The sequence below is a fragment of the Balaenoptera ricei genome, chromosome 18, assembly GCF_028023285.1.
Source record: "Balaenoptera ricei isolate mBalRic1 chromosome 18, mBalRic1.hap2, whole genome shotgun sequence".
NCBI lineage: Eukaryota > Metazoa > Chordata > Mammalia > Artiodactyla > Balaenopteridae > Balaenoptera > Balaenoptera ricei.
Window position 1 is genome coordinate 47,663,289 of NC_082656.1, and position 24,139 is coordinate 47,687,427.

Here is a 24,139-nt window from a genome sequence, read left to right on the forward strand (position 1 = left end):
TTACTCATTCACTCAATTATTTGGTTGAGATCAGAAGCAATCCAGTCATTAGTTTGAAGTTATTTAGTTGCACTTATATGTGAGATACACTTTGACATGAATAAATGAGAGGCTCAGCCACTAATCTGTGGGTAGTCACAAATACAACCCAAAGTGTATATGAATAAACAATTATTAATAAAATAATAGTCATTAATATACTATTATTAATTAATAAATATATTAATTGTCTATTAATATTTAATATTATACTAGGAACCACTGAGGCTATATAGTGGTAGAAAATATAGTTTCTATCCACACGTTGTACAAAATCCAACTGAAAATATTGAATTTTTAGTTCAAACAAATGGAACACAAACATATAAGAACATATCAAGTTTCCTTTTATCTAACAGAGGCTACTGATTCAACTTCTAATGGCAGCATTCTCAGAGAAAGGGAGTTACAGTGCAGCAATATTTTGGCTTCTTTCAAAAACAAATTAACAGATTTACTTGCATATCTATGGATAATATGGCATAAAATTTTAGCATAGAGTTAAAAATGAATAAATTTAGTGAAATCCAAAGTTATGGATATAAGTCCTGGCTGTAACTATTTCAAGCTTTATGAACATGAGCAAAATTTCATGAATTTTAATCCTTCATATATAAAATGTGGTTAATGCCTTTTTTACATTCCTCAAAGCATTATATGTGATCATGTATGTGAAAATATTTCATATATATTTAAATCATATAACATTATTTAAAATTATTGTTCAAGTTTTGCTAATTTTAAAATTTAGGGAGAATCTAAAACAAGATATATAATGTAAAACAAATTCATTTTTATCAGATTTTTGAAATATATTAATTCCTATATGATTCTAATTGGATAATTACATTGTTTCAGAATTATATTGTCATTCAGAATTACACTGTTTGAAAAAAACTTACTAATAGAATTCTTAATTGAAAGGAAGTAGTGAAATTTAACAAAGTATAAGCTAGCTTTTCTTCTATGATATTCATGGGGGGTGCAAAGTTTATAAATTCTAGCCAGTTTCTTATACCTTGTGGGTAATCTAATCCATATGGAGAATTCTAATAAAAATACATAGAGAATACTAAAATTCTTGTCATTGGGGAGAGAAAAGATGTTTCTTAATAGCAGTTCTAAACTATTTCTGAAAGGTTTCAAGTAATACAAGCCATTAAATATTATTCTATGTACTACTCTCTAAATTTTTTTATTGTATCTTGCCAAATAAGTGAAATCACCTCATGAGCCAAGATGGAATAAATTGCTTTCAAGTTTTAGTGTCCAGATTATCTTCTAGGGAAGTTTAAGTTTCCCTGCTTTAATCTCTCTACCTTCTTATACTATTGTTTCTAAATTCTTATAGATGAATGCTTTTTATATCTACCCACATTTTGCTAATGTTTCAATTTATCTGTTGATAAATTTTATCAGTTTGAAAATAGCTTCAATGGTTTTCTCCTAATACATATCTATTCAGCATGTTACAAAGAAGTTTATGATTTCATATTTGGTCAATATAACCTCTTATCCTGCCCTAAAAGACAAGATAAAGAAGAGAGCAAATAATTGAAGAAGTAAGCAATGAATATTATTATTTTGTCATACAAACGATCACACATTTGATTCAAAAGAAGGAGCTATTGGGGAAGAAGAAATTTTCCTCTACCCTACTAGGTTCTTCTGGCTGGTCTAAGAATTAAACTTAGACAGATTAACAGGAGAAAATCAAACAAAAGTTTAGTAACATACATACATGGGAGAAACCCAGGAAAACTAGCTCAGCAAAATGGCTGAAGCCCTCACCTTAGAGAGCATCTTCAGCTAAAGAAAGAAGAGGGTGTTTGAGGTCGTGGTTTGGTGTTTCAAAGAGGAGGAAGGCAATTCACATAGAGATAGAAAAGCAAATGTTTGGTAAATAAATGTTTTCTGGACCATGCAGAGACTATGGGACACAGAGAGAAATTTTAACAATCAGTCTTTGCTAGGTTCTTCCCTGTCTACACACCTAGTTCATACTATAGTTATATGTGGTGGTGGCTCCCTTCCTGGAACAGGTCCTCTTTCTAGTACATTCTTTAGGCAGTTAGCGGAAAGGTCAAAGATTCTTCTTTTGGACCTTAAAAATAATCAGCCTACATTAATCTTCATGCCAAAGAGAAACCTCATTGGGGTGGCAAAGTTTGCTCTCCTACAGGGCCATACATAATCTTTGAACATATATCATGTAATAAGATAATAAATACTTCTAGGTAACTTGATAGAGAAACAAATTACATACAAGTTGTGATTGGAGGGGAAAAACTGAGGTGGACAGAGGAAATTTGGTATTCATATATATGAATTATATAATATATATGTATATAAAATTTCAATGTTTTCACAAAAAAAGAAACCAAATATTAGAAAAGAGGTAGACCCAAGAATAAAATCTTGAATTTGGGATTCCAAGGTTCCATTTTACCAAAATGCTCAGGGCATCAGTAGGTGGTAGAGCATATTCTTTAATGCCTGCACTTAAGATATATAAAAAATGCTTCAAGGTTCTTTCATTCAAATGTAGATTTTCACAAATGAGTTAATCTTTTAACAGTTGCTATTTTGACAGTTGAGTTGGCATGTGTTAAAGTTAATTTTGTTGTCATTAAATATTCCTTATGACCATCAGGTTATCACAACTCACTAAGGTAAGTATAAGCATAAACTCAATACAAAGTGAGTTTTTATACTTGCTGTTATGGAATAAATTGTGTCTTACCGAAATTCAGATGTTGAAGACTTAAACCTCTAAATGACTGCAGTTGAAGGCAGGGCCTTTAAGAAGATAATTAAGGTTAAATGAAGTCATAAGGATGGGGCCTTAACCAGAGAGATCTGTTGTCCTTATGTCCATATAAGAAGAAGAAGATACACCAGAGCACGTGCACCCTCCCTTCACCCCACCCCCTCCCAGCAGAGAAAAGGCCATGAGAGAACACAGCAGGAAGATGACTGACTGTCTGCAAGCCAGGAAGAGAGATCACCAGGAATTACATTTTCTGATACCTTGATCTTGTATTTTTAGCTTCCAGAACTGTGAGAAAATAAATTTCTGCTATTTAAGTCGCATAGTCTATAGTATTTTGTTATGGCAGACCAAGCCAATTAATGTACTTGGATAACAAAAATCTAAGCAAATTATTGTCATATTTTACTTGTTTTATTCTATGTATATTGTCAGCTACCTTTAAAGATTATTTCCAGTTTTGCAATTTAATTTATAAAATGTTTTATTCTATTATCATGAAATTTCTTAAGAACTTGCTATCAGGTACATGGCACTTATTAATTGCTCTTATGCAATTGTGTTTCAACTTTCTTCATACTGTAATTTTTCTTTTTATTTGTTTTTTCTTTTTCTGTCATATATTCCAACCAATCCTCAGAAAAACTGAAAGAATGGGACGTTTCGTGATTACATTTTAACTAGGGAAAACAAAACTTTAGGAAAAATCCAAACCCAAGGCTCAGCCTAGAAAGCAAACAGAAGGGCAGAAAACTATAAATATGAGGGATGCTGGGTGCTGCGGAATAAAGGAAGAAGAGAGTATTAGAAGAAGGATAGACAGATGCAAGCAAAATGTTAAGTACTGAAAACATATTTCATTTACCTCATTATTCTCTGTTGGGAGAATTTGGGTTTGAATGAATTCTGTAAACAAAGTTCATGAAAAAGCCCTAAGAGGTGACAAATTTTGCATTTTTCATCTTGGTAAAAAAACTACTTCAACTTGCAAGGCTGCTTTTATATTTGAAGTTATGATGTTTATCACATTTCATGATCCCTAAATAAAATAATCTTTATCATTGCGGAGGTACTGAATGAATGAATTATCTGATTTTGTTTCAGCCGTCATTTTGACAATGCAAATACCCACATTCCACATCTGTTGAATGATGCAAACAAACACCCACATTCATTTATTTTTACAACATTGGAATTGCCTTTCCATGCTGATTCCTCTCAGGACATCTTTATTTGAATATTTTGCATTCACCTCAACTTAATAGTCAAAACGACTTAATGAACAATAGAGTTACTTACACTTATATTTGTTTTGGTCAAAGAACAGAGTCATGAAACACCCAAGTATCATCTTGAGTCAATGTTATTTTTTTAAAAAAGCATTCTTTTTCTGAAACAATAGCATTCTTTTTCTGACAGTTTTTTGTTACTCTGGGGACTTTACACATGCAAAGAACATAGCCTTGTTGAGTATGTGAAAACTGTCCAGTCACAGCAAGGAGAAAAAGGGTTCACTTCAATTCTTCTAAGAGGAATCATAGAGCATGATATGCTGTGCTATTAAAGTACTCAACTGACAAAATACTCTAAATGAAAATGTTAGATTAATAAGAAAAATATTAAATATATACATTCTTTTCATATGTAAATATGTATATATATGAATATATACATTGGTTTATATATATTTGTATATAAATGTATACATATACATATATATATACACATAAAAAATAAAAAATAAAAACTGAAATTCCTGCACAGTATACCAAAATAATTTCAAACTGACAAAATTTTATTTGACTTTAGCATTCATCATGGTGAATTGTCATACTTCATTTTCGTTTTGTATGTTTTCCAATATTTTATCATAGCTTAACATAAAAGTTTGAGTTTAATTTTTCAGATAAATTTATTGGTTCAAGAAAAATGTCACACCCAGAAGATAAAGACTAGTAAAGTTCAGAGTAATCTGTTTAAAATTTGGCTATAATAGACATTGATGAACAACTATTTATTTTTAAAATCCTTTACATTGCAAGAGACAGTTATTAAGTACCCAACGTGTGTCAGATATTGAGGATAAGATCTTAAGGAACTTATAGTAGATTAGGCCACGTAAACACATACCTCTAAATAACCTAAATAAAATTTTACTGGGACTTCCCTGGTGGTCCAGTGGTAAAGAATCTGCCTTCCAATCCAAGGGACGTGGGTTCCATCACTGGTCGGGAAACTAAGATCCCACATGCTGCAGGGTAAGCCTGCATGCCACAACTACTGAGCCCATGCACCCTGGAACCCACATGCCACAACTAGAGAGAGAAAATCCGCACACCACAACCAGAGAGAATCTCGTGCACCACAATGAAGAGCCTGCACCACAATGAAAGATCCCACATGCTGCAACTAAGACCCAACGCAGCCAAAAAAATAAATTAAATAAATATTTAAAAAAATAAAACAAATAAAAAATAAAATTTTACCAGTGCTGGGAATGGAGTTAAAACAGGGTGCTATAGGGACTTCCCTGGTGGCACAGTGGTTAAAATCCACCTGCCAATGGAGGGGACATGGGTTCCAGCCCTGGTCTGGAAGGATCCCACATGCCGCGGAGCAATAAAGCCCATGCACCACAGCTACTGATCCTGCGCTCTAGAGCCCGCGAGCCACAACTATTCAGCCCATGTTCCACAGCTACTGAAGACACGCACCTAGAGCCTGTGCTCTGCAACGAGAAGCCACTGCAATTAGTAGCCCACGCAATGCAATGAAGAGTAGCCCCCGCTCACCACAACTAGAGAAAGCCTGTGCACAGCAAAAAAGACCCAACACAGTCAAAAAATAAATAAATGTATTAAAAAAATAAAAAATAAAGCCTGAGTGCTGCCCTCCTTTAAAAACAAAACAAAACAAAACAAAACAAAAAACAGGGGGCTATAAGAACAATGAGAGGACTACCCATCTCTGAAAATGGATAGAAGTGGTCAAGGAAGTGCCTCATAGGAGAGTCAACCCCAAGTTGACTTTTTAATGGTAAAGCCGGTAATTAGTCAAACACGTGCATGTCTGACTATGAGGTTCAGGTTATGGATGTAGAGGTTAGAAGTCTTGTCATGTGCTAAACCAGAAAACAATTTTTAAAAATCCCGTTGCTTTCTACAAGTAGATTAATAACTATAGGAAAGAAGATTGTAACAAAGAATGTAATGCTATGAATATTGTATGGTTTATAAGTATCTGATGTGTATGTTCCAAAGCCAACGAACATTATAATTAAAATTGTGTTTAAAAAAATTCACTCTGAAAGCATTGTGAGGAATAGATACAGGTGGGGAAAGATGTCACTGGAGTTATGTAATTAACATGGAGTCCTTTCAGAAAATGGTAAGGCATAATCTAAAGGCAATGATAATAAACAGGGAAAGGAGACTGAGGACTTTTAAAAGAAAATGTATATTTACAAAAAAAAATAAAGCTTGGGGACACATGGAGTAAGAAGGCAATAGCGGTTGAGACGTTATTTAAAAAGAAAACACATATCTAGGCTTCATTTCTGGACATGGGATCAGAACAAAATGCCATTCCATTCTCCTAAAAAATTGATCAATCAGATGAAATGGACATTTATCATTTAAACAGATCTTTATATTTCAGACATAGCCTATTTATCTGTCTAATTATATATATATATATATATATATATATATATATATATATATTTGGGATATTCTGAGATGACAGGCATTAACATGAATGTATATTAGCATGAGATGAAAACTCATGGTCAGAATCAAGTTACATCTTTTACTGTTATAATAGATGAATATTATGAGTGACTACTCCCTGAAACCAGATTTCAGGTGTTCATTGTGATTAAATATTCATCACTCGCTAAATTCTTACCATATATTTGCCATCTCTTAGTCTTAGCCTCCTTTTGAAAACAGTGCAACACTTATGCTGAATTTGTAGCAAATTGGGAAGTTGTTTAATGGTTTGAAAAATTCCCACAGCTGACTGAATCGAGAATAACACACTCATTATTACTTATGACTCTATTTCCAGGTCTTTATAAGTCAACTTATTGAATTCACTGAATATGCTGCTTTTCCAGTTCAGCAAAGCCAGTTCTGCAGGTTACTTTGTGGTAGACAGACTCATAGAAGTGGAAGAAAGCCAATTTCTTTAAATATAAGCACACCTTAGAACACCCTTAATTTAGGATAATTTACTCTAAATGAAAATCCAGTGTATATTAACCTTTACCATTAAGAATTCCAAAACTCTAGAAAATAAAACCACCCAGAACAGTGCTTCCCTACTGTGTTCAGTAGACTATTCTTTCCATGAGACATCAATAGCCTTTACTTGAGATAAGTGCTCCTCAGAAAAATCAGTGATTCCATGAGTTAGAATTAAGTGAATTTCTTTATTAAGAGATTACTATGACAATCTGCAATGTGAAATTTTAAAAGGGGGACAAGGTAAGATGGGTTTATAAACATTTTTTTTTTTTTTTAACATGAAACACTTTTGTGATAAATACCTTTAAACACTATTAATACTATCCAGGGATAAAGTGCTGGGAAATGCTAGTCTAGAGCAAATCTTTGAAAATATTTCAGAAACCAAATGTAGAGGTAATAAGAAGGCTTAATCATAGAAAACACACCATGTTTTTGTTGTTGTTTAGTAATTTTATAATTTCAGCATCAACATTTGCCACTTTATCCTGTGGGAAATATGGGATATTTTAGTCTTCAAGATGACATGTTTCATCCTTTTACATATGTTTAATGTGTATTTAATCTGCCCAAGTATTGAATAATATATAACTCTAGGCTGCCTGAAGTACTAGAAGAAAAATAAAAATGTTAACCATGGAATTGTGAAGGATTTGATTTTTTCAAAACTACCACAATAGGAATGTATAACCTCAAGAACTGTATTTTATTAATACCCAGGTGGAAATAAAAAACAAGCAATTAAAGATCTCCTTAACATAGTCTATCAAATAACTTTTATGTGAAATAATATTTAAAATATTTTAAGGAAGTAAATATACCTTTAAGTGTAGGTGGACTGGTCAGGAATTCTATAGTACAATATATGACAATTTTAAAATAAATAATGAAAATATTAACTTTTAATCTGTCTTCTCTTCTATTTTCACTTTTTGTTTGTCACTGATTAACTCTCCCCAACCACCCCCCGCCCCCCAGGTGTTGAAATTAGGTGTAATTTCAACACCTAATTACACCAGGGAAATGGGAAACATATATGCAGCCATGTCCTTGAAACACCAGAAGACTTTAGTGATAGACTAAGATGTATATAGTAGTTATTTTTAAAAACTGTTTTTCAGTCAGGTGCCATTATATTTATTTTTTTTAAAGTTCTTTAGAATAAAAAAGAAATATTTTGCTTTAAAATTAATGATTAAATTTGATTATTTAAACATCTATTTATCAATTTATTATTCCATGCCAAATAAAGGTAGGTTTTTAGTGAAAAACTGAGTCCTCAGAAGTATACCTGAAATATTTAAAATATCACAATAACATTCTCAGAATGCTGTTCTTTAATTAATTTATGACCAAAGAAAAACAGAACATGTGAAACAATCATAAGAAGACTGTTAGAATTTTAATGATCAAAATTTAAATGCATTTTGAAAAAAATTATTAAATATTTTGCATGCAATATTCTATTTAATCCCTTTTCTACTATACTTGACTTTGGGTAATTTAACTAAGTTTCAATTTCCTCATGTATAAACTAAATATCTACAGTATAACAATATGTATGTAGTAAAACATTTAAGGAGATAATATGCATAAAGCATTTAGTATTATACCAGCATATCTTACTCCTAAATAAATCATAGAATAGACATCATGACTACTGAAAATGTTAAACAATATAGACATATACAGATTATATATTTAAAAAGTAAAATTGGTAGTTTAAAAATATAAACATGATTATATTAATTTCATTAGTTATGCAATAAAATACATTTAAAGACAGTATTTATATAGAGAAGTAAATTATATGAATATATTTATTAAGATGGTTGTAATGAACATTGAGAAACTCAGTAAATAATTATATGACCATAAATTTCAAGGAAAACATTTATAGATAATAAAATATTACTTAATTGGTCAGGAAAATTTTTTCTTTGAATTACAATAAAATTCGTATCTGTGGTTTAAGTTATCTAGCTTTACACTTGAGCTATAACACAAAAAATTTGACATATTCAGTATCTGTGTTGTTATTTCTGCTCTGGTGTCATGATGACAGTTTATATTTCATCTTGTCCTAAATGAGAGTCAAAAGATAATTTTATTGTTGGAAAGCTTGTTCTCATAGATGGAAAAATATCATTTGAGAATTAGGATTCCTAAATTCCATTTTACATGTATCTATAAGTTATTAAAATAAAAATATTACATAAAATAGTCTTCTTTAATTCTCAGAACCTCAGATTCCACAGGTAAAATATTAGGGTGCTGGTCTTGAAAGTCTTTTAGGCAATAAAAATCTGAGAAAGTAAGGTACATACACATTTTAGTATTGCATCATGTGATCATTCACTATCATCTTTGGAAATTATGAAAAAATTAATTCTAAGTTGATTTGTATTGGTCTGATAAAGAAGCTAACAGTGGGTAGAAAATGTTGGCGTAAACACAACTTCAAATTAACAAAGGTTACAAAAAAGCACACTAATGTTTCATAAACTATTGTTTGGTTCAAAAAAGGCAAAAAGTAATGTATCCATCTGATGAATTCCACTTGATGAGGTTAAGTGACAGAAGACTAGCAAATATTTCTGATAATAGCAATTTCTGAATTGTTTTCATTAACTTAAATTGATCATATAGAAAGTAAATAAAATTTCCTCCAATTTTTCAGGAGTTGAATTGGAAAATTTGATGTATATGTAGGAAATATTAAATTAGCATGTGTGCCCTTTGCTTAATGGTTAGAATACTGAAATTGCATAATAAATATTTGGATAAATAAATTTTGAATATTTATGCAAAGTAATATACAAGTATTTATCACTTCTTATCATTAGCAGATACTGTTATTTTTTTAAATATTATTAAAAGAACAACTGTTATTTTGGGTGACCTATGGGCATTTTCCATTTAATTGGAATGGAAAAGAGTATATGTGCCTAATTCTCTGGGTAGTCATCAATGTTGAATTGCTCTTCTCTAGGGGGTATTTTTTTCCATTTTCATAATCATTAAAATAATAAACTGTTTAATTTGTCTGATACTCTTGTAAATTGAAATCACAGTAGTAGTTATTTCAGTACATGTTTGATAAAATTCAGTTCACTTGTGTTTTCTTCCCATAGCTTATAGTTTGCTTCCTTTCCTCTTAGGAATACTTTAAATTATAGAAATTTGCAAAGTAATCTTAACAGTATATTTTTTAAGTTTTTTTTTTTTTTCTTTGTCATTTAAAAGTTGTGAATGATGACTTAGGAAAAAAATGACTACAATGGAAGGAATCTGTATTTCATGAAAGACCATTTATTTGGTGAGCAAAAGGCATTCTTCAAGTTGTTTTTTGCTTTACATTAGTATATTTTGAAAAAAATGAAAAATTCATGAAAGTTTTGAAACATTACAAATTTTTTTTTCACATGGGGAGTTATGAATATCCTAATTCTCTATAAAATTATCTATGTCACAGAATTTTGAGCAGGCATCAATTCTTAGGAAATTAAAACCTATTTTCAATCGTACAATGTTACTCTCAGAAGAGGTATTTCCATCTTCTCCTTGCCCTGATGTGGAAACCAAGGTCTAATGAAATGAGGTATACTTTCCATGATCAAACACTGAATTAATGTCAGAGTCAAATGTAGGATCCACCATTGCATCTGCTCACCTACACATCTGCACACAGATATATTTTTCACTTGTTGACATAGATAATTTTCCAATTCTCTTTTCTAAAGCCAATCTATCCATTCGTGCGTGAAATCCTACCTACTCTAGTACATTCAAAGAAAATTTTCCAACAATTCTTCCCTCTCTCTTACATCATCAAATTTCCCTCTCTTCTGGATCACACCTGTAAGTATACAAAAATGCTTGGCTCCACTCCCCCAGCTTCGCATTTGTCAGTTTATTAACTCTCAGTTCCAAAATCATCCTTTTAGGTTGTTTTGTGAAAATGGGTCCTTTAAATAATTTTTCTTTGCCAACTGGCACTATGGTAAGCATTGTCAGTAGAGGACACTGGAGAGATATTTCAGGCGGAAAGATTTTGTTTCCTTCCTGGTATGAGCCCACTTACCTGCAAGCTCCCCAGGGCAGTAGGGTGTCTCTTTTGAGACATGTAAGGGGAAGATTTCTAGTAAGTTCTGGAGAACAGGTTTCTATCAAGTCTTGCCATTTGCTATACCACAGTGACTCCTCTTCCTTCCAGGAAGCCATGGTTGTTCCCTCTTCAAGGGGCTCCAGATCTCAGCTCTGGGGGTTGGTATTAGCCTTATAGGTAGTAGCTACTCTTTATATCTGATATTTCTGTATTATTTAGAGTTCTCTTAATTTCTTACTTTCCAATCCTTCCTTACTCTAAATATTTGTTATACTTAATGATTCTTTATTTAAATTTTTCATGCTGAAATTTCAATGTTTGTTTCTCACCAGTGGATCCAGGCTGACAAAACCAGCCACCTTTAGGCTAATTTTTCAGTTCAGTTTTGCAGTTTTAAAGATTCTATGTAGTTACTCTTTTAAATTCCAGTTTTCCCATGGTTGTTTAGCTCTATTCCACAGAAACGAATCTTGTCAAAGTCATCAATGGCCTTCATTTTATTAAGTTCAAAAATCAAGTATTGGGCATCAGTCTATTTGACCTCTCAGCAGCATCCACACTCCTTTATGTTGGTTTATTCCCTGAAATTCCAGGACATTAAGCTCCCTTGGTTTTTACTCTATTTGATTAGTTTCTCCATTTCAGTCACTAGGTTCCTTCTTCTTTTTATCTCTAGTTTTGTAATGTTTTGATGTCCTAGAACATCATTCTTAGTCCTCTTCTCTTATTTATCTATACTCACTTCTATGGTGAGACCACCCCACATCATGTCTTTAAATTATATCTATTTGCCAACAATTTCCTACTTTATATCTCCTGGCCATTTCTCCACAACTCCTGAATGATGCATTCAATGCCTACTCAACACATCCACTTAGAGGCCTCATAGAAATCTTAAAAGTACATCCTTCCTCATTGGCACTCAAGCCAAAAAACCCTGGAATCTCTCTTGATTCCTCTCTTTCTCATTCCCCCATCTAACCAGCTCTACTTTAAAATATATCTAGGATGAAAACACTTCTCACTATCTTCATTGCTACTAACTTATTACCATCATCTGACCTCTTCAAAAGCCTCTCACTTCTAAATTGCTATCAGCTATTAACTGATTTCCATTTTCCACTCTTGTTTCCCTCCAGTATACTCTCAACACAACAACAAGAGAGAGTCCATTGACTTGTGTACATTAGATCAGACCCTCCTCTACTCAAAACCCTGCAACAGCTTCCATTACACTCCAAGGAAATGCCAAAGTTCTTAGAATAGTTTCCTAAACACTTAATGATTTGCTTTTTCACCTTCTCTGAATTCTAGCAACTCATTCCTTGTATCACTCTGCTTCAACCCCAAAGGCTACCTTATTGTTCCTCAAAGAGTAACAAGCAAAAATATTTTCTAAAAATAGCAATGTGGACAAGAAGATGCAGGAATGTATGTATTTTATGTATATTTCAAACAAATCACATAACAAAATAAAAGAATAATTTTATAATTGGATCAATGTAAAATTTCTCTTCTGAGGCCTTAGCCTTGAGATTTGCCAAAAGACTGAGTGTTCGTAAGTCTAAGGATCCGATTTTAATCTCCAGATTTCATCTCTATAAACTCCACTTACTAAAATATTAAAATGGCTTTAATAGTTCATTAAAATTTCCCTAAATCCTAAATTAAAATCACTGCAAAAGTCTGAATGATTTAAATGGCTTTTGCTTTATTACAAATGTTCCACAATTTTTTTTAGTTCTCTTACAAATTAATATATTCCATTTTAATTTTATCATTCTTATACAATAAGCATGAACAAGAAATGAAATTCCCTTTTTAATGTTTAATTGAGAAAAATAATTGTTCTTGCACTGTGTGGCCTCCTGATAAATTCTATGTATATTATTTAATATGCTTATATTATTTAAAATGCTTATGAACTAGTTTAATATTTAAGTTCAGTTTTCCTTTCCTCATGAAATGGACTTTCGCTTTCTGGTTTATTATGCTAGTTGTGAAAATGAAACCAATTTTTCTTACAGCCATTTTATTTTTAAATACACCACTGACTTATGTATGTCATTCTGATAAATTTATTTTACTAATTTGTCTAATAGAACGAAGCGATTAGAGGTTATATCCTATTCAAGATTGGCCTTCCATTGTCCATTGAATAATGGGTTTTTAGTAAAGTCTGAATCAATGTGCTACGGTCCCTCTTTATGACCATGTTCCTAGTATCCACTGTTAGCTCCATGATAACACACCAATGCAGAGCTTTCTCTCACATTACAGACAAATCATACATCAACAGAGAGTTAGAATAAATGAAGCTAAAATTCCTAAGACTTAGCATAAACTTTCCATTTGGTGATTCAACAAATACTTACTGAGTATCAACTATGCCAGGAACTTTGTGAACAAGAACTTCAAGTCTGATTTTCTGAAAAATATAGTTATAAGGAAAGAGATGAAAACAAACTATGACTAAGCAAGAACACAGTAGATGAAAGTGCTAAGAAGACACATTTAAGGTGAGATGTATTTAATAAGAAAGAGTCAGTCATGCCATGATGGGGTGAACACCTTTTGGCAGAGAAGGACCAGAAAAGGGGTGTGATGGGCCATTCTACCCAGCAGAAGGACCAGAAAAGGGGTGTGATGGGCCATTCTACCCAGCAGGTAGGAATGTGTTATCCCTGGTATTGTTTAGAATTGCCAAGGTATAGTAATGATAAAAGCTCACTGATGTTTAGTCAGTTTTATTGCTGTCTTTAATTATCTCTAGACTATGCCTCCCCTTTCATTGCTTACCCCTTAGAAAACTGTATCACCACCACCCTCTTCTCTTGGGTGTCAGGGTTTCTAGTCCCCAGAATCAGCTGGTACAAATGTACTAGAGAAGAAATAAACCTGACTTGTTCAAGAAACAGAAAGAATATCAGTGTGCCTGTAGGGTCTTGAGAACTGGTAGGAAATGAGGTCAGAGGAGTGGTCATGGGACTGTTGATGTAGGGCCTTGTAGGACAGGGATATTAGAATTTTGTTCTAAGTGTCTAAAGCTTAAGTTTGAGATGAATTGATTCATACTGTAAAAATTATGTTTGCTTGCTAAATGAAAGTTATGGCAGTGGTTAAGCATAAAAGTTAGAATAATAAATAGCAGGCTATTTCAACTGTACAGGAGAAAGATACTGGTGGCTTGTTTTAGCATGTGGTTGTAGAGATGTTTAAAAAAAAAAAGAACAGATTCAGGATTCAAGATATGGTTTGGAGGAGTGCAGTCAAAAGGACTTCCTAAGGAAATGAATGCTAAATGCAATGCAAAGTAGAGAATTAAAAATTATTCTAGGATTTAGACCTGAACAACTGAATGTTTGGTAGTGATATTTACTGAGAAAGTGGGCATGGATGGAGTCTTGGGACTTTGAAATCTTCCATTTTGGACATGTGAAGATTTGAATAGCTGTTGGATATCTAATGGGAGATATCAAGTAGTTAATTGGGTATTTGAATCTATCTTTCAGGAAAAATTTAGAGCTAGAGATATACGATCAGAATTTATAATTGACTCCCAGATAGTATTTAAAAGTATGGAAGTAAATGCTATTCTTGACAGAAAATATGGTGTCCTAGGTCATTGCAACATCAGAAAGCAGAAAGAATTAACAATTATCATTGAGTAAGAATGGCCAGATTGATTGTGTCAAAGGCTGCTGAGAAGCCAAGGAAAATGAAAACAAGTGAGATGGGGGAAAAATGACAGCATGGAGGTTTTGAGTGATCTTGATTAGTTCAAAGAACTGTTATAGTGAATTGAAGAAAGAATGATGATTACAAGTAAGTAGAGTTAATAACCATAAACGATAACTACATATTTTGCTGGAAAAGGGAACAGGGAATTGAAGTAGTTGGTGGAAAGGAATATGAGAAATTTTGTTTTGTTTAATATGTCTGAAGCAACACATCTTTGTAAGTTACTTGGAATGATCCAATATAGAGTAAAATTCATAATAGAAAATATAGAAGGAGTCATTGCAATAGAGAAATTTCAGTATGAAGAAAGATGGGACAAAAACCAGAAACAGTGTGATCAGCCCTTGATAAAGGCAGAAACACTTGATATACTGTAGCAGAAATAAAGGCTTTCAGAATAGGTTACAACTGTCCTCCACTCACTTTACTTGACCAAAGGGTGTAACGTGAAGGTATGAGTTTGTGCATGTGCAAATCGTTTTTTACATTAACAATCTGTTGACTTAAAACTTACTGAAATAAAAAGGTTTTGTATTTTCTTAATGTTGTAACATGAACTGTGAATGTCACAGTAGGTTAAAAGATCATGAATCTAAATAGTATTTAAGATAAATCTATAAGATTTTAGAAGTATACATTGTCTGTGTTTCTGTTTTAAAGACACAGTTTTCAAGGTCTCTTTTGGAAAAGAATAACATTATTCCACAATTTTTTAAAACTCTTATACTCTAATTTTATGGAGAAGACTATTTATTTGATGATGGCCTGGTATAATAATTAACTAATCAGACAGCAAGAAAATCAGAGAGAAAAAAAAAAAAATGAAAAAGTAACAAAGACTGGTAATGGATTATGTTAATGTGTTTGATTGATTCTTTTTGCGTTACTCATTTGTAAGAGTTAAGAGTTTTTCCTTTTTAAACATAAGATATATAATACTCTAAACAGTGAATGTTATACTGACAAAAGTAGAGAACTGTTGGATTTATCAAGGAGTAGTTTATCTATGCTTGCTTTGGGGAAGTAAAATCAAATAAAACATAAATTACTCAGAAGTGTAATCTATTCTGTATATCTTACGCTACGATTTATGACTGCTCTTTTTCTATTTATTCGCTCTTTGTCATTTTGCTTGCTTTTCATTAGTTTTTTTTAGTTGTGGCTGTAATTTTTATAGACAACAGAGTTTTTATGTCTCTGGTATCTAATCAACTGTCACATTTCCAATGGGGTAAATGATTGAAGACCTCTCCCCTCTTGAATTGCTGTAACTGCCATAAAGAATCTTTTGGAATAAATTTATTATAGCTTTGTATAAGAAGAATTAATTCCTGTAAGATAGAGGCAGCATCTGTTTCCTTAATTTAAACTCTTTAGTCTCCTGTTATTTTTAAATTTTTTTATTATTTGGTTATAAATAATATTCCTCTAAACCTAGGCAATATTTTGTTATCCATTGCAACTTGCTTTTTCCTTTCACATTTTGCTACAGAAAATAAAAGTAAATGTTTATACACATAAACAGACACTACTATTTATTTATCTTAAGAGTCAGTAGGTATACTTATTAGAAAGTTGTGAGAAAGGGTTTTCCTTGTTGTCTCTAAAGAGATAAACAACACCAGTTCTAAGACATGAAGCAAAGTTTATCTGTATATCTCCAAACTTTTAAATAATTTCTGACTGTGATAAAACTGAATTTCCCTGAAGACTTTTGACTTGATCATACATGGAACTGTACTTTTTGAGAGCACCATGCTTCTACTCTCTAAATCACTCATTAGAAAAATGCACACCAAAATGGATACTTATGTATACTTTTAAAATATGCATATAACAAATAAATATATATGTACCTATTACAAAGATCCATTATATGAAATGAGTTAAAACCAATGGAAACAATAGTTACAAAATGTTAAAATGTGTTGTTTATCACATAGCGACATGTTCTTTTGTTGCATCTTTGAAAAAGGAAATATAGAAAAATAAGTGAATCAAATTGAGTAGCCTCCTTGTGATACGTATATTTGTATACATAATCACCCATTCTTTTAAATGAAATTTCCATATTTTTTCCAATTCTTTTGAAATTTTAAACCCCCTAGGTATCCAAGAAAAACATGAAAACTATTATGCAAAATTCTGTTCTTTACTTATTTAAAAAGATAATAGAAATCATTCACCATTTCTTAGAGTATATCTCAATTATGTATTTCTTTGAATTTGCCTTTTCCTCTGGTCCTCTCTATTGCAAAGTCAATTGAATTTATTTCAGTATTAGCTATTCTATTTCAATAGAAAATATTTACTGGCTCCAAAACCCAAGAAAAAAGTGTTTTCTGATCATCATATGGCTTTTCCTAAGAACCTTGAGATGTTTAGTAGCTTTGAAAATTCATGCAAAGGCTGGAAAATTCTAGATTTAATTAAACTTTTTAAAGCTCTGGCTGGACATTGAGGTAAATAGGAAACCATCTGCAGAAATAAACTTTGCACTTATTTCTCATCAGTAGGAGAAGAAACACAGTATCAAACACAATTAGAGTAGTCTGAGCTCTACAATTTACTAGAAAAATGATTAGCATGTCGATTCTCAATTTACTCATTTGTCAAAAAATAATAATGATATTTACTGCATAAGGATATTATAGAAATTAAATGAGATAAAATATATGTTTGGTGACTGAAGAAAGAAATAAATGCATGTTAATTCCAATCCCGCCACTCTTCTACCTTTCTCAGGCTTTTAATAGGAATCTTCAGAATTGCTGTATTCAGAACATTTTAATGATCTTCAAGTTTAGACAGCAAATAAGGAAACAACATACATTCACAATAGAAATATCCCTGTGTATGTTCATATCTAGCTAGCCTAGATTTGCAGGAAAACTGGATTTTTCACTAGCTCTATGACCTTTGAAAAATCACTTAACTTCTTTGAACCTGTTTATCCCTCTGCATAATATAATTAACAACCCCTACCTTGCAATTGTATTTTTTAAGATTAGAAATACTGTACAAAAAGTGCTTATAATGACATGTAATTCATTAATATTAGTTACGGAAGCAATAGCCCCTCCTATATCTAAAGACATTTTTATGAAAAGAAAATGTGCTTTATTTTTCCCCCTGCACATATGTTGCTTGAAAGTATATATAAAGTTATGTTTGTAATGTACCCAGGTTGAGAGATGAGAAATGGAAAATAAATATATGCTGTGTTTATGACTATTGGACACTGTGATGAGTTAAACTTAAAAGTCTTTTACTAGTTAGTTTCACCAAAACATAATAATAATTTATTTTCTAATGTTAATCAATATTGTTTCACTAATCAAGATAAAGCAGCTTTACCAATCAGAATTAAAAGCCTATGTGTAATGTGTAGCCTTAGGAACAAATGAGTCAATAGAATGTACATCTCTATTCTGATGTAATAGTTTAGATGAGATACACATGTAGGAGCAGCTCCCATTTTTGATGACAAAAGAGTGGGCAAGGAAGGTATGAAGAAAAGGCATATCATGAAAAAGATGGAGCCCTGGCCACATTCTTGGCCTCCTTTGGTATGTGTCCTATTATATATGATGATTTTTGAGTACTAGTTTAACTCCAAGCTCCCAAAATTTCAGCAAACAGGTGAAATGGGTGGGCAGGATCAAAGGGACCAATTGCCACATCATTTATCATTGGTTAATGGCTATCTACCTATTATTGGCTAATAGTGATCATTGGCTATTTCCATCTTGAGAGAGGATGCCCAAGCTCTGAGAATATCTGGTATCAGAATCTACATTGGAAGATTCAGAAAAATCCGGTGCGTGGCTTTCCAATTCATTCTTTGCCCCATTACCAAACTAGATGTTTCCCTTCCTTTTATAAGAGCCTGGTGTTAGGATAAACTTTTATTGAATATAATTTGTTTAGGCAGGATTTCCATAAATTTTTTCTCTTCTTTTACTTCTTTATTTATTTCAGTAGCCAAATGAAACACAATTATTAATTTATTGATAAAACTTCATTTGTTTCCCAATTTTGGCAAAGTGTTTTTTTTTAACTTTCCAATCTTAATATATGACCCAGCTCTCTCTCTCTTCTCTTGTTACTAACATGTTACACTTGCCTATTGTTGTTTCCCAATTTCCTAATTCCCTATCTTACATTCTTAGTAATATGTGGATTAGTGAAAATGTTGATAGTGATTTTAATTCAAATGAACAGGCTCTTAATATCCCTCATAAGAAATGTACACATACACAATTTTATCTATCATTTCAGAGGTCAGAGCCACCTTTAAGCTTATGTTTGGATACCCTGAGACGCCAGACACCCTGGGTTAACAATGTTGTGCATGGATAATTTTGCAACATTACAAATTATTTTAAAGACACAAGACTCTGAATCAGGGAAAATTAATTACTCTTCTTCTAAGTTGAGTGAACTTGGTGTTTTATCAAATCACCTGTGTCCTACATACCTCATCAATAAAATGAGGTGGTTTTTCACTTGGTGTGTGGATTCTCCTTAGCTCCAATTATCAAAGGTTCCATAATTCCAATTGCTAAATGGTATTAATTCAAAACTCTGTACTATTCAGTAATATATCTTATCTTTCTATAGAAGTTTGAAATCCCAAGCTTTGCGCTTTTAAGAATACCATAGGGATGGCCACAGAATATGTATATTCATCAGAGAATGATCATATTATTGTATCTTAGGTCAGATAGATGATAGCTTCATAGATAACTAGCTGGCTAGCTAGCTAGCTAGCTAATTAGGTAGATAGATAGACAGATGTGTAGATAGTTAGATCAATCATCAAAACAGGAAAGCAGAGAATTAATAATTGAAATGTTCTAAAAATCTTTTAAATATTCTATTGAGATTAAGTATTTTATATATATTATCTAATTTGATCCTCATAAAACTTTTGTGTGGTAGTACTATTTGATTTGACAGATGAAGCAATTGAATTTCAGAGAAATTATAGTCATATAACCATGACTCAGTAAGTTGTGGAAATGGAATTCAGACCCATGACCCATGACCCAGCATTTTCCACCAGCAAATTTACCTTAAAAAGAGTGTTTGATTAAAACAAACAAACAAAAAATGTGAATAAGTAATAAAACATGGGTTGTAATGTTTCATTTTAACACAGAATTTTTCAGTCAATTGTAGCTACGAAAATAGCATCCCATGTAATTACCTGAGGTGGAAGCAGTGGCAGTCTTATAAAGGCCAGAAGCATACTCAAGTCATTGCATCTCCTCTGCATGTCATATTTGACCCACATCATTAATGCATGGAAGATGGTTTCTTCATCAGGGACATTGACATCATCACTGGCCAGGAGTTTATGGAGCTCCTCAGCTGGAAGCAGTAAAAACTCTTGATTTCTCATAACTTCCATTATGTTTTCCTACAGGGAGAAAAGAGCCTGGCATAAATTCAACCTCGGTTTTATTTAGCTAGCAAAGCACCTCAGAAAGAAATGAGAAAAGTAGTCAACAACCTTTGTTCTCATTATAACATAATCCTTGAGACTTAATCCTTCAGAAACTGGAAGCTGTTAAGACGAAAGCATTGTAATTGTAATTGAAGTGTAAATGTATCCAAGACAGCACAGGTCTTGTAATAACTGGAGGATTATAATGTTGAGCTTTGTTATGCAGGCAGAATATAAAGTGATTAAATGTTCAAGTTTCAAGTGGACTGCTAGGTAAAACTTGGTGAATATTAAAAGAATAGAATTTCAACTTTTTAAAAACTTGACTACACATACATCCATCAGAAAGTGGGAATAAAATTACACAGAATTAACACTGTAAGATGCATCAGTTTATTCAGAAAGGGAAAGAGAGAAGAGGTAGGCCATAGGTTTCACAAAATCCCATATGTTTCACCCTTTTATTATCTCTCAAACCTCCCTCCTCGCATGACAGTTTCTCTGGCTTAATTCAGAGACCCATTTGTTTTCTTGCAGATTGCTGCCATACCCCCCTAGTTACTCTGCCTGATTCTACCCTTAGCTTCTCTAGTGGACCTTCCGTACTGATACTAGAGGATATTTCTAAACTTCAATGTGCTCATGGCACTACTCTAAAGTTTTTGTTTCAATTTGCTTTTTTTTTTTGGTTCAAGTCTTTTGGTTAAACACACTGGTTCTTCACGATCTGACCTCTTCCTGATTCTAACACTTCATCTCCAAACTTACTGGCACACCAGCCACAAAATTACTCTTCTTTCAATTTGCCTTATCCTCACTCCATTGCTTAAAATGACTATTAGCCATCTTGTTTTCCTAATTTGTGTCATTTTTCAAGATTCAATTCAAAAATTAAATAGGGGTAGGATATATATATATATATATATATATATATATATATATATATATATATATATATATATATATGGTGCTCTCTGTTCACTCCCACTTGATTTGGCTGCCTCACTTTCTATGCATGCACAGTGCATGCTGTTTACCTCTGTGACACAGCAGTTACCAAACTGCTACCTAATCTTTGGTGCACATAGGAATCTTATCACAAGCTTTAAGCTCCTTGAGACAAAGACTTCGACATTAAACCCTTCATATCTAGATTCTGGACATAGCAGGTGAACAGTACTTATTTGTTGAATAGATATATTGATCTTTGTAGAGAAAAATAGATTTTGGAAATAGTACAGAGCAGTGCAGTGTTTTTCAAACACTTTTAGAAAACTACTTGTCAAAAATCTTCTTACATTTTATCACAAAGTCTTCTGTGTCTGATAAATGGTTAGAGAAGACAGAGATTTGACTGTTGGCCTTCACTTTTGTTCCACCTTCTTCTATGTCTCCTGAGACAACTCCAAGGAATATAGAACTAAGGCTTCTCAGATGGTAGCTTTAAAGCCACAGTTGTGGCAGAAATCTCAATAGGATGGTTATTTTAGGGTAAAACCTGAAGTAGAGTGGGACTAGATCTCTTCCCCAAAAGGCATTGTGACTATGCTAAAACATAGCAGAAGAGTCAGCAAGTGCCCATTAATCTGTATGTCAGAGCAGATTCAAACCTGTTTTCTGAAGAGACACTTGACCTATGTTATGAGTGTATCCTTAGAATTGAATCCAAGGCTTGAAGTGCCTTCAGCTTTCACAAAAGCAGTCAACTTTACTTTTAAGTCATTGGTTATTTTCTTTACCTTTAAATGACATCGCATAATAGCTGATTCCATGAAGGTTTTCTTGCCCCCTGTATTTCCTCTGTGTCTAATACAGTGCTGTGTAAATTATAGATGTCCAATACCTATTTACTTAATGAATGAACTGTGTGCCCTGAGATTTAGTGCCACCAAATTTCTCTAAAGAGCTACAATAAGATAAAGAAGTTTTTGAAGAATCTTTAAAGGACTTTTTGTCCATCTATTTTTCCAGTTACTCAAAAATCTATGGGTCTATTAAACTACACACAGAATTGTACAGCTTGACCATCAGTATATAGAGAGGGGTACCATAAAAAAGCAGCTCTATGAAACTGTCAACAGTGTCTATCATAAAGATATTGTTCGAGGCATATTTCATTATATTTTATAGTGTCCTCTTTATGATGACCCTTGGGAGAAATTTCTTTTAGGTTTTAGTAGGAGGAATAATTGCACTTCTCCTGAGTAAATTGGTTTGGTTTTATCATGGATGCTGTAAATTATGAAATTGATCAGATTTCTCTTTTTATTTGGCCTCTAGAAAACTTAGAGTCAAATTGAAATCTAGCTGATAGGAAGGCTACAGCCTTTTATAGTTTGATTTCTTTTTCAGACAGTTCTGACAATAGCTTCATTTAATATCACTACAGCAGATTTTCTTTTTTCTTCTTTTATTCTTGCACTTAATTTAGATTATATTCTCATAATTTTGTATCTTTATAAATTATACTACATCTTTTGGAAACAAGCAATGTCGTTTGTAGATATTGCTGTAAATAAACTGGGCATTAGAAGACAGTATCAGATATTACTGAATCCATCACACTGATGCATAAATTATATTGTCTTTTTTTTCTTTATATACGTTGGAGTTCTAAAGATCCCTTAGCTCTTTTTTCTTTTTTTCTCCATCAAGTCTCCCTTCAATGATATCTTGCCTAATATTCCCGTGTTATTTGCAATCTAGCTTCTGGAAGCTATTTTCATTTCATTATCTTTTATTCACTGAAGAAGAAAAAATATCAATTCACACTAGTTTCCTTATACCTTAGCTAATTCCTTGTTGTCTGAGAAGATCAAGTAATGAGAAGCATCAAAACTCTTTGGCCTGTTTACTTTTTGTACAATACCTTTATTTTAAGTTTATCCAATCATTCATTCTACACAGAGTTATTGAACACCTAATATTTGGTCCTGTATAATTGTAGTAAGGAGAACGAAATGGATGTACATCAAAAAGCTTACCACACATGGGACACCTAGACAATATGCAAAGCCTAGAAAATGACAGTCATCAAGTCTGTAAAGCTTATTTTTCAAATGGACCTAGAATATTAGGTAGAAGTATAAATTAGAAAATGAGAAACAGAAAGAAATGTATTCTGACCAGGGGAGACCATATAAACAAAGGCACATAATATGGTATGAAGTGCCATGTTTGGTATGTTAACTTGATTGACAATGAACACAGAAAAAGTCATAGAAATTAATATTGAAAGTGTAATTTAGACCATATAATGGAATAAGTTTATTGTAAAACTTTAACAGTGTCTCCATTAAATGGGAATATCTGTGTACATACATCTTTTGCACATAGATTGAAATGTTCATTTTAAAGATTTTACCACCAAATTTAAGTTGCCACTGCATAAGACACAACATAAGACAATAATCCAGATTAATTACATAAACAAAGACTAAAGTGCACTATTTTTGCTACTTTATAATATTTTAAATAATTTTTCTAGCTATAAAAATTCATAGTTTTGGTTTATTCTAAGTAGACAGATATTACCATTTTTAATTATTATTTCCTGAATTTGACATAAATGTTTTTTCTAATATTCATTTCCCTCTGTCTCTTAATTCTATTATTGTTTTTCCCTCATCTTATTGTTGCTAACATATCGAATAGCAGTAATTCATTTGATATTCCATTAGAAATTCATTTTTTTACACCATTTAAAAAGTTAGATAACAATTAATGGTAACATCAAGTCAAGGAAAATATAAGTGAATTCCTTCAATTGTCACATTTTAGTT

General features: G+C 32.2%; 1 protein-coding gene across 2 annotated transcripts in view; it reads right to left on the reverse strand.

The window, feature by feature from the left end:
- KLHL1 (kelch like family member 1) overlaps positions 1-24,139 on the reverse strand; it is a 418,372-nt gene that overhangs the window by 138,674 nt on the left and 255,559 nt on the right. For both annotated transcript variants that reach the window (XM_059902586.1, XM_059902585.1), the window contains one exon: positions 20,118-20,330. In XM_059902586.1, the coding sequence (XP_059758569.1) occupies positions 20,118-20,330 (213 nt within the window). The remainder of the gene's footprint in view (positions 1-20,117; positions 20,331-24,139) is intronic.